Source organism: Hemiscyllium ocellatum, chromosome 45 (genome assembly GCF_020745735.1).
Source record: "Hemiscyllium ocellatum isolate sHemOce1 chromosome 45, sHemOce1.pat.X.cur, whole genome shotgun sequence".
NCBI classification, from domain to species: domain Eukaryota; kingdom Metazoa; phylum Chordata; class Chondrichthyes; order Orectolobiformes; family Hemiscylliidae; genus Hemiscyllium; species Hemiscyllium ocellatum.
Window position 1 is genome coordinate 13,585,067 of NC_083445.1, and position 12,565 is coordinate 13,597,631.

Sequence of the window (12,565 nt, forward strand, 5' to 3'; positions counted from 1 at the left end):
GCAATGCTGTTAATAAATATGGAGAAATAAAAAAGGAATATGAAGTAAGAATGCTTTCATTCCAATAAATTCACTTTATGAATAAGAAGTATTATGAACTCTAGGAAAAGAAAGCTTCCATCTGAATAAGGGGAAAGTGAGCACTGCAGATGCTGGAGGACTCATGCCTGAAACGTCGATTCTCCTGCTCCTTGGATGCTGCCTGACCTGCTGCGCTTTTCCAGCAAAACATTTTCAGCTCCATCTGAATAAGCCCTTGATAGGCAGAAATCCTTTCTTGAGAGCAGCTGCTCCATCAAAGGCTGACATTCCTCCAGTACCAGTGTCATCACTGGAAATGGTAGCTACATTCAGGATCACAGTGAAGCCTTCAGCAGGGATTGATATTGGAGGAGAAGTAGGGTCTGGTGGCCAGCCTCTCTAATTCACAAATCCCTCATTTAAAGGACTCAATTGGCTTCTGAGATGGACGGCCAGCAACAAAGCTTTCCTCCTCCAGATTTTACTGGAGGGATGAACACCCTGTACTTTCCTCCATGAACACATGCCTTTGAAGCCTGGAGGGGGAGCCTTTAAATTTTGTCCATTGGGTTAACAGACAAAAAGGAGATGACAAAAAACTTTGCAAAGAAGGAAAATAATTGGAAGGCAAAGTGAAACTATAAATTTACATTATTATGAAAGAATTCTACAGACAAACAATAGAAGAAAACGTGGATGGTGACAGGGTCACACACCATTATGACAAAGATATTAAAATATCTACTGTGCCTTTGTATTCACTAAAATGAAGACACGTGACAACAGAAAAGTATCTGGAAAGATATCTGTGGATGGGGTGGGGGGAATTATTGGTAAATAGATTTAAACCCCAGGTGTAGATGGATTGTCATTGCATTTTTAGATGAAGTTAGAGGTGAGACAGGAGCGGCACTACTTCATTTACATATATGGAAAAGGAATTAGGAACAGATGGTGACTTGGTCCTTCAAGCATACTCTGCCATTCCATATGATCATGGCTGATCATCCAATCCTGTATCCTGTTCCCCTACTTTCTCCCCATAGTCCCAAGAACTATGTCTAAAAACATGACTTGGTCTCAACCACTTGCTGTGGCAGAGAATTCTACAGACTCACTACTCCCTGGGTGAAGAAATCTTCCCTCATTTCAGTTCTAAATGTCCTATCCCAAATCCTTAAACTGTAACCCCTTGTTCTAGACTCCCCAGTCATCAGGAACATTCTTCCTGCGTTTATCAGTCTAGTCCTGTTAGAATTTTATTGGTTTCTATGAAATTCTGCCTCATTATGCTAAGCTCCAGTGAAAATAGTCCTAACCGATGCACTCTCTCACTCTGCACATTGATTCCTGGAATGGCAGGACTAATCTGTAAACCTCTGTTGCACTCTGTCCATAGAGAGAACGTATTTCCTCAGATAAGAAGACCAAACTTTCACACACTACTTCAGGTTTAGTCTCACTAAGAACTTGTTCAACTGCAACAAGACATCCTTGTTCCATAAAGAATCCTGTCACTATGAAGGCTAACATACCATTTGCCATCTTCATAGCCTGCTGCATCTGCATGCTTGCATTCATGAAATGGTGCACAAGGACACTCAGTTCTTGCTGCACTCTTCCCTCTTTTCCCAATCTATTGCCATTGAGATAATCAACAGCTTTCCTGGCTTTACTATCAAAGCGGATAACTTCACATTCATCCACATTATATTTATTCTGTCATGCATTTGTTCCCTCACTCAACCTGTCCAAATCACTCTGAAGCATCTCTGTAGTCCCTCATAGTTCACTCTTCCACCAAGCTTGGTGACATTTAGAAACCTGGTGACATTACTTTTAGTTCCCTCATCAAAATCATAAATACAAATTGTGAATAACTGGGATCTACGCAGTGACCCTTGCAGTACCCCACTAATCATTACCTGCCACTCAGAAAAAGGCTTGTTTATTCCTACTCTTTGTTTTCTGTCTGCCAAACCGTTCTTCATCCATGTAATTATACGATCCTAATTCCACATGTTTTAATTTTAAATGCTAATCTTATATGTAGAATTTTATCAGAAGTCTTCTGAAAATCCAAGTAAATCAGATCTACTGGCTTATCGACTCTTATTAGTTACATCCTTGAAAAATGCAATAGATTTATCAAACTTGATTTCCCTTTTGCAAACCCACGCTGACTCTGCCTAATCCTATCAATGTTTTCTAAGCGGTCTCCAATAAATCTTTTATAACTGAGTCTAGCATTTTCCCAATTACCATTACTAAAGCTAACTAGTGTACAATTCTAAATAAAAACTGAATGAACTGCAGATGCTAAGAATCAGAAACAAAAACAGAAGTTGCTAGAAAAACTCAGCAGATCTGGCAGCATCTGAGAAGAGAAATCAAAGTTAATGTTTCTGGTCCAGTGACCCTTCCTCACCTGGACCAAAAACGTTAACTTTTCCAGCAACTTCTATTTTTGTAATCTATAATTCTACCTCCTATGTTAAATAGTGGGGTTACATTAGCTACTTTCCAATCCATAGGAACTGTTCAAGAGTCTATACAATCTTCAAAGGTGAAAATGCATCTACTACTTCCAGGGCCATTTCTTTAATAACTTTGGCATGTAGATTATTGAATGCTAGGGATTTATCGGTCTTTAAACCCATCAATTTACCTAACACCATTTCCTGGCATACTCATTTCCTTCAGTTCCTTCTGCTCACTACACCCTGCTTTCTGGGATGATATTTGTGTCCTCCTTAGTGATGACAGAACCAAAATATGCATTTCATTGGTTTGCCATCTGTTTCCATTATAATTTCCCCTGTTTCTGACTGTAAGAGATCTACATTTGTCTTAATCTTTTTCTCTTCACATACCTATAGAAGCTTTTACAATCAGTTTGTATGCTTGGCCAGAAGCTTACTTTTGTACCCTATTTCCTTCCACTTAACCAATACCTTTGCCCTCCTTTGCTGAAATCTAAATTGCTCCCAGTCCTCAGGTCTGCTGCAAATTTTGGCCAATTTGAATGGCCTTTCCTTGGATCTAACAATAATTTTCCTTGTTAGCCATGGTTGGGCCACCATTCCCTTTTTTTGTGCCAGACAGGAATGAACAATTATAACAGTTCTTCCATGCACTCTTTAAATGTTTGCCATTAAGTATCCACTCACTGTCATCCCCTTGTGATGTTTCTCAATTTATCATAGCCAATTCGTGCCTTACACCATCACAGTTTCCTTTTTAAAGATTCAGAATCCCAGTTTCAGAATGAACTATGTCATTCTCCATCTTAATTAAGAATTCTATCATACTCTGGTCACGCTTCCCCAAAGGGTCTTTCATAGCCAGACTGCCAATAATTCCTTTCTGGTTACACAATATCCAGTCTAGGATGGCGTGTGACGTACTTGGCTCTTCAATGTATTGATTCAGAAAAATCAACCCATACACATGCTAGGAATTCTTCCTCTATGATTTTGTTACTGATTTAATTTGACCAATCTATGTGCAGGTTAAATTTGCCTATAATTATAGTTATATCTTTACTGCTGTGGCTCTAATGTTCCGTTTAATGCCTTCTTAACATTACCACTACAGTTTGGAGGTCTATTTTTAATTCCCTTGATTATTTACTGCCCTTTGGGCTTTTTAAACTCTACCGATACATTCCACTCCACTACAGCTAATATCCTTCCTCATTATTGCATTAGATTCCTCTTCAACCAGCAGTTCTACCCCATGCCTTTTCCTCTTTTGTCTGTCTTTTCTAAAAACTGAATATACCTGGATATTCAGTTCACATCCTGTCTCTGTCATCCCAACAATATCATGCTGGTTTATATCTATTTGTGCAAATAATTTATTGGAAATGCTCCACATGTTGAGACACAAGACCTTAAGTTTAACTTCTTAACTTCTTAGTCTTTCTTACATTATTTTACACTACTTTTGCATTAGCCCTGCTTGATGCCTGTCCTTGAATTCATTTGTCTTATTTATCATCATGTCTTTTATTTTTGCCTGTTTTCCTCTCTTCTGTCTGGCTATATAAGTTCCCAGTCTCTAGTTTAAAGATTCCCCAACTACATTAGCAAACACTTCCCCATGGACATCAGTTCCGATCCTGCATAGGTCAACCCTTCCAGCTTTAACTGGAACCACTTCCCTGGAACCAGTCCCAATGTCTCAGGAATCTGAGACACCCCCCCTTTGCACAATCTTTCGATATACTATGGTCATGTAATTCATTTGGGGAAAAAATATAGTAATGGAGACCTGCCAGATTGCGAATGTGATTTCTATTTTTAAAAAGGGATATGGAACAAATCCTGGGAACTAAATATCAATTAACTTTATGTTGATGGTTGGATAGATACAGAATACGTACTCAAAGATGAAATAGAAAAATATCCAGAAACTAAAAATGTAACAGTTTCAAAAAAGAATGTCATGCCTGACCAATCTGACTGAGTTCTTTGAGGAAATAACAGAAAGGAATAAGATAATTAGATTAGATTAATTACAGTGTGGAAACAGGCCCTTCAGCCCAATAAGTCCACACCGACGCTCCGAAGAGCAACCCACCCAGACCCATTCGCCTACGTTTACCCCTTTACCTAACACTACGGGCAAGTTAGCGTGGCCAATTCACCTAATCTGCACATTTTTGGACTGTGGGAGGAAACCGGAGCACCTGCAGGAAACCCACGCAGACACGGGGAGAATGTGCAAACTCCACACAGACAGTTGCCTGAGGTGGGAATTGAACCCAGGTCTCTAATGCTGTGAGGCAGCAGTGCTAACCACTGTGCCACCTTGCCACTATAATGCAGTAGGCATTATGGTCAGAATTCTACAGGAACTGGAATGACATAGGATAAGGTGAGAAATGTTACAGAATTACACAAGAAGTCCAGCGAGGCCGATTCTGATATCGGGGACAACTTGCCGCATTTTAAAACCACTTTCTGGGTCTGAGGTGAGATACTTGTTGGACACTGACAGAATGCCAATTAAGGACGATTATTGCTTGTTACCCACTTCAATGTCCATCTCACCTTATTAGTATGTAGCTTCACATCCTACCAACCACCATGAACAAACTAGATGCCAAGATCTCTTGACATGTAAGTCAGGGCAGGTACCTATTATTTCAGCTCACTCCTAGCTGTGGAGAGTCTCCATGCTGCTTATCATAGCATCTTTAAGCACAAACAATGGGCATCAGCTGCAGGCATCTCTCAGTCAGACTTTGGCACTTTATATTTACATTGCAGGGTGCACCAACAACACGCAGTGAAAAGCTGCTGCAAGGACAGGGAAAGGCACCCCATTCATGATTGGAATAGGCTGCATCTCAGGGCTGCTTGCTTGCCCTTAGTGCCTATATGAATGCTCAGAGCATCTCAGCCTTGCTTCGCTGTGCCCATTAGTGCAGACACACACCAGACAGCTTGCATGTTGGTCAGCAGTCCTCAGTCAAAGAGGCAGACATCTTACTGTACAACACCATGCTACATCAACTCACATCTGCCCCAAGGACCAGCAGCTTACACAGCAAACCATGTCTCAAAATCTTAGGGATGTTGTCCTCACTGAAGTCAACAGAGGCACCTGTCAGCGAAGGGTCCCAGCACAGGAAGTTGAGGGCAGCCTCCAATAGCAGTCTACAGTATTGACACAATCAGTGTGTTCTCAGTAAGAGTTTCAATACCTCTGTAGCCTGGCACTGGGTCACAGTTAGTCCTGTGACTCTATAATGCCACTGTGGGGGAGATAGAAGCAATGAAGTCAGAAATGTGTGAAGGCATCAATCATGGGTCTGGGCTCTTCTTGTCCAGGGCTGTCCAGTTAATTTGCTCACAGATTGATATCAAGTTCATCTGGAGAAACTAGGGGAAGGGGAGGTTACGGAAAAAAGGGGACTGCGACAATGGGAACTTATTAAGGGTTGCAGGCTCGGAGGGCAGGAAATTAACAAATGTGAAGAGGGCAACAGTACCTGTAAGGGGGAATATGGCAAAGCCTGAATAGGAGTAATGCAAGAGGGGGACTGCTCCATGATAAAGAGCACCCTGGCTTCAATGGGGAATACTGTATCAAGACATCTAGCACGATCACCTCATATACCAGAGGTTGGGGGTGAGGTGGGGTGGTAGTTAAGGGGAAGTGTGCAGGTGAAGACTGTGGAGAATGTGGAAGCATTGATGATCCTTCAGGAATGACTGGGAGTCAAGGGAACTGGAAAATGGCTAATGTAACACCTGCTTAAGAAGGGAGGGAGTTAGAAGATAGGAGGTCATAGGTTGTTTAGCCTGACTAAATAAGAAGAGTTTGTGGTGTTAGGGGCAAACTACTGGCATGGATAGAGGGTTGGTTGACTGGCAGATAGCAAACATAGGAAATAGAGTGATCTTTTCGGAATGGAAGGCAGTGACCATTGGAGTTCCTCAGGAGTCAGTGTTGGGACTACAACTATTCGTATTACACATTTATGATCTGTTCAAAGGAACTTACGGCATTGTTACTAAGTTTATAGATGACAGAAAGAGAGGTAAAAGGACATTGCAGAAAGGCTTGGTCAGGCTAGGAGAGTGAGCAAAAAAGTGGTCTATGGAACATAATGGGGGCGAGTCTTAGGGGTTTTGCACTTTGGTAGAAAGAATAGAGGCACAGACAATTTTCTCAATGGAGAAAGGCTTAAGAAATCTGAAGCGCGAAGGGACTTAAGAGTTATTGTTCAGGATTCTGTTCAGTTTAACATGCAGGTACAGTTTGTAGTTAGGAAGGCAAAAACAATGCTCGCTTTCCTTTTGAGAGCGCTAGAATATAAAAGCAGGGGATGTATTGCTGAAGCTATATAAACACTGGTCTGACAGCATTTGGAATATTGTGAGCAATTTTGGACCCCACAACTAAGGATGGATGTACTGGTGTTGGAGACACGAACACCTACAGAGTACCTGGAGAGAAGACTTCTGAAGAGCCTATGTGTTTCCTCCTCCTGTTGGGTGCCCCCTAGCACCACCCTGTCTCCTTGTGAGAAAGTAGCATTTAGAGTGCACGTCAGGTCCTCCAAAACCAGTTGCCATATCTTTAGACTTGAAGACTAATGACTGGGGCAATGGGGTCCAGGTATGTGTGCTTCTCCAGCAGACCTGAGGGTACTGGATTTGATTCTCCATGGCAGTTAGCAACCTGCTCAAGTAACCACGAGACATAGAAACAGAAATAGGCCAGTCAGCCCATCTGCTCCTCCATTCGATGAGATTGTTGCTGATCTGATACCAATCAAATCTACTTTTCTGCTACCCATATTGATTAAAAATGTGCATGTCTCAGCCTTGAACATAATTAATGACCCAGTTTCAACAGCTCTCTGTGGTCAAGAAATCCACAGATTCATTATATTCTGAGAGAAGAATTTCTCCTTAAGTCCGTCTTAACTGCGGGATCTCTTATTTTGAGATTATGCCCTATTGTCCTAGAATCTCACGCAAGGGCTACAACCTTTCTGCATCTACTATCAAGTCCCCAAGAATCTTGTATGTTTCAATAAAGTCGTCTCTCAACCTGCTAAATTCCACGAGTACTGGCTGAACCTGCTCAACGAGTCCTCATAGACTATCCCTCCATACCTGGGATCATCCTAGTGAACCTTCTCTGGACTGTTCAAATACCAGTATATCTTTCATTAGATAAAGGGCCCAAAATACTTCACAGTAGTCCAGCTGTGATTGGACTAGTGTCTTGTATATTTTGAGCAAAAACTCTCTACTTTTATAATTCACTCTCTTTAAATAAAGGGCAACATTCCATTTCCCTTCCCTATTACCCACTGAATCCTATGTACTGCAGCTTTCTACATTTAAATAACATTCAGCTCCTCTATTCTTCCCGATAAAGTGCATAACCACACATTAACTTTATATTCCTTTTGCCAATTTTTCGTCCACTTGCTTAACCTCTCTATGTACCTCCGCAGACTCTGTCATCCACTTTCATCTCACTTACTCTCTTCCTCGCCACTTGACCTCCCATCTATTTTTGGGTCATCAGGCAGTCAGATAATTTCATATTTGAGGGAGTTGAGTTCCCATAGCATAGCTGCACTTCTGCAGTCTCTGGGCTATGAGGACCATCGCCTCCCATATACTGTCCGCTGCTCTTTTTCCTCCCTGTGCATGTGGATGAAGTCACTGATTGCTGACACAGGTGCTTGGACTCCAGCAATCCTCTGGGTGTTAGTGGCCTGGAATGTTTCTTCCTATGCCATCTACGGAACTGTCAGTGTGAAGTGCTCACAATAATGTGCTCCCAAATGTTTTAATTGTGACATTCCCACTGAAGTGTCAGTATCTGCACTTGTGGGAGGTACAGGAGGCAGTCGTGCCTATACTTCCTTTGAGGCCTTGGTCTCTTTCTTAAAGGTCAGGAAGGAGAGAAAGGGAACAGAACAGGCCATTTCTTCACTGGTCTTGTGGACATCCCACAGTTACCTGTAAGATACAAGAGAGAAAAGGCATTGCAGCCAATGGTTAGAAGTGGTGTTCAATTAATGATCCAGAGGCTGAGTTTATTATAAGAATTACACTGGAATGAAGAATGGAACTTACTCAGTTGGGAGGACATGGTGTCTTGACATCCTCACAGGAGCCATCCCAATCTTCCCCTGTGAAGGGCAAGATTCTTTGAGAAGCTCGATGTAGGGCACTCCTCTTCTCGTCTGGGCTCTTGCTGCCCTACTGTGAGCTGCATTCTTCCAGAATGAGGGAAAGGGAGAGATTGAGTGAGATGAAAGTGGATGGCATGGCTGTTCATCCAGGTGCAGGTGGTCAACAGGTGATGAGGTGTCCGGACGACTGTGTAGGCACTGCAGAGGCCTTGCAAGTTTAGTGGTCTGGAATGCGGGGAAATGACAGCAAGTGAGGGAAGATGTTGCAGGCAATAATGGGAGTTGTAGAGTATGAGCCTTGGTGGGATGTGGGTGCAGGAGCAGAGATACAGTGAGTGTGAGGTATCTGAGAGAAGAGTGTGACACTTACCCTGGTGGAGCAGAGAAGGTCACTGACCTTCTTGCGGCACTGTTGACCGCTCCTCTGGACTGTGGAGGCTGTACCTTCCTGGGTGGTGACCATGGACCAGGCTGCCAGCATCTGGTGGTGTGGCCTCCTCTGCTGGAAGAGAAAGTCCTTTCTCTGCACCACTCCATCCACCAGTACCTTCAGATCCCTGTCAGAGAATCGGGCACCAGTTACCCCTTCTCCAACATGTTGAGAATGTCTGTCACTGACGAAGTTACTGTGCTTGACCATGCACAGCAGCCTTTCAAATATGGCATGAGTGGCAGGGATGGCAGCTTTTCAGCAGATATAGAATGAGTGGTGAGTTCTTCTGGGAATAAAGTGTGGTGAGATGGGTTCAGAATTTGGCAAGAGGAGCACCTAGGTGTGAGGTAAGTAGCTAATAAGTTGAGTTTGGTAAGATATGACAAGAGATCTCACAAGAACTTGCAGTAAAAAATCTTCCAAAAGACTTGACAAAATTGACACAGACTTAAAAAAAATGTAAGATTCAACCTAATGGACTTAGATTATCAGAAAGCCCTTGACAAAGCGCCACACAATATGTCTATCACTGCCAGAATTGATTGTGGTGACTTAATCCAATTGAAAGGCTTGCCTGCGCTCCTAGCATCAGTGATATGGATGAAGATAGGAGCATGGGGTGGGCAAGTAGGATCAGGCCAATTAAAACACATAAGAAACTCTTCAGGAGCTTGCTTAATCTACCTTAGGTTCCATCTCCCCTCTAAAATGTGAAAATTTTGCATTTTTTCAAATGCAAAACCTACTGTCTAACTCTGCTATATAGAAGATGCTGTGGAATAAGGTTTATTTGACTTAGCACAGTGAATTTTGTACACAGCACCTGTGTTGTGGTGGTCCTAAATGCAGTGAATGCTTAATATGGTGGACCAGTGCTGAGCACACAGACTACACTTTCCCAGTCGAAATTGAGAATCCTCAATATTGGTGAAATTGCATTCATCACAAGTGGAAAATATTGCATCACAAATCTCATTTGCATTTTCAAGGAAGTGGACATTTCTGGGGAGCCAGGAGATGAACTACAACATGGAATACCCAGTTCCTAACCAGGACCTGTAGCCAGAGTATTTATGCAGTTGATTCAATCAAATTATATCTGGTCAAATGAGACCCCAATTACACTGACTGTCAGGGAAATAGAGTATCGTAATAGCACTGATTTACACTCTTTCATGTTGGAAATACTTTTCCATGTTCTGTACTTAAGTGGTTAGTAACATTTCTGCCATTTATCAGCCCAACTCTCAATATTGTCCAAGGCTTGCTCCATGGTACACAAATGAATTCATTACCTGAACAATTGCAACTGGAACTGATGTTACAGGAGTGCACAAATATGTTCATTTCTCACATTATGATAAGACCATGAGACTATACGAAATAGGAGCGGAAGTAAGGCCATTCAGCTCATCGAGTCCACTCTGCCATTCAACCATGGCTGATGGGCATTTCAACTCCACTTACCTGCACTCTCCTCATAGCCCTTAATCCCTTAAGAGATTAAGAATTTATCAACCTCTGCCTTGAAGATAGTTAATGTCCTGGCTTCCACTGCGCTCCATGGCAATGAACTCCATAGAACCACCACTCTCTGGCTGAAGAAATGCCTCCTCATTTCAGTTCTAAATTGACCTCCTCTAAATCTAAGGCTGTGCCCACAGGTCCTGGTCTCCCTGCCTAACGGGAACAAATTCCCAGCATCCACCCTTTCTAAGCCATGCATTATCTTGTAAATTTTTATTAGATCTCCCCTCAACCTTCTAAACTCTAATGAATATAATCCCAGGATCCTCAGCCATTCATCATATGTTAGATTGAGAGGTCTGTACATAACTCCCATTATGGTTTTTTCATGCCTTTGTGGTTCCTCAATTCTACCCACACAGACTCCACATCATCTGACCCTATGACATTCACTACCACAGATTTAATTTCTCTCTTAACTAACAAGGCAACCCCGCCCCTCTGCCCACCTCCCTGTCTTTTCAATAAGTTGTAAGTCCTTGGATGTTTAACTGCCCGTCCTGAATCCCCATAATCTCTGTGATCCCACCACATCATAATCATTCTCGATGATTTGTGCCATTAATTCATCTACGTTTTTACGAATACTATGAGCATTCAGGTAAAGCGCCTTAATGCTAATTTTCTTATCCTCATGATTTCCAACATCCCTAGTAATATGTCCTAAGTTATCATTCCTTTTTGCTTCATTCTTGTCTGCCTTGAACTTAAACCCTGCACACATGCAATCCTGCCGCTTAACTTTCTACTTGACTCCATATTCCCTGTTGCTTTGCCTTTCTCTTCCCCCCAACTCATGTTTAAAGTCCTAATGACCACCCTATTTTTCCTTTTTGTGAGAACACTGGCTCCAGATCGGTTCAGGTGGAGACCGTCCCATCCGTACAGATCACCCCGGTTCCAAAATTGATGCCAACGTCCCATGAAATGGAATCCCTCTTTTCCACACCAATCTCTTTGCCACATACTTACTTCCCTAATTTTCTTATCCATATGCCAATTAGCATGTGGCTCAGGCAGTAATCCAGAAATTATGACCTGCAAGGACCTGTTCTTCAATTTCCTTCCTCGTGCTTGATACTCCCCAAACAGGGCCTCCTTCCTAACCTTGCTAGTGCCAATGTGGATGGTAGGATAGCCCTCAAAGAAAATTAAAACTGCGTGACACTGCTCTGAGGAACTCTAAAAGAAGTGACCATTTTCATTTGTGTTAGATATGGCTCCAGATAGTGAATTTTTTTGCCTGATCACTACTGAATTCAATTTTACTGGGTTCCTTGGTACTACACTCAATCAAATGCTGCCTCAGTGGCTAGGATAGTTAATCTCACCTTGCCTCTGGAATTGCCTTGTCCATTTTGAATACAGATTATAATGTTTGTAACTGAGTGTTTCTGGCAGAACCCAAATTTAGCATTGTAGGCAAGTCACTGGTGTTATAACACTGTAAATGAAAGCTTGCATTACTTTGCTGACCATGAAGAGAAGATAACTGGCCAGATTGGGATTCCTGTGGTTAAAGCAAAGCTAGTGAATTTTTGACTTTGATGTGTAAATGCCATGCCTCATGACAGTACAGAAGGGCATGTTAGAGATACCAATGATGTACTCCTGTCTAAACCATCATGTTCATAACTTAAGGTTCTAACTATTATGCTTGGCTTTTATACGTATGATTTTAATCAGCTGTGTCACAATACCTCACAGTGCTCCCGATAGAGTAGTTGGAAAGCCTTGATGTGTTCCATAGTGATACCATCTGGCAATGTTTTTCCCTGCAAGTCTATTTCAACAAATTCTGGTAGAGCCCGAGAAGCATCTGTAATATAACATGAATTGAAAAATGCAATCACTAGTTAGTATTCTTGTAAAAATGGTATCAGACACTGAAAAATGAATCTACTGTAGGC

At 42.1% G+C, this 12,565-nt stretch overlaps 1 protein-coding gene across 4 annotated transcripts in view; it reads right to left on the reverse strand.

Annotated features, from left to right (window-relative positions):
* The window catches only part of rfx1a (regulatory factor X, 1a (influences HLA class II expression)), a 150,911-nt gene that overhangs the window by 25,547 nt on the left and 112,799 nt on the right, over positions 1 to 12,565 (reverse strand). For all 4 annotated transcript variants that reach the window (XM_060855316.1, XM_060855318.1, XM_060855317.1 and 1 more), the window contains exon 10: positions 12,356 to 12,474. In XM_060855316.1, coding sequence (XP_060711299.1) covers positions 12,356 to 12,474 — 119 coding nt within the window. The remainder of the gene's footprint in view (positions 1 to 12,355; positions 12,475 to 12,565) is intronic.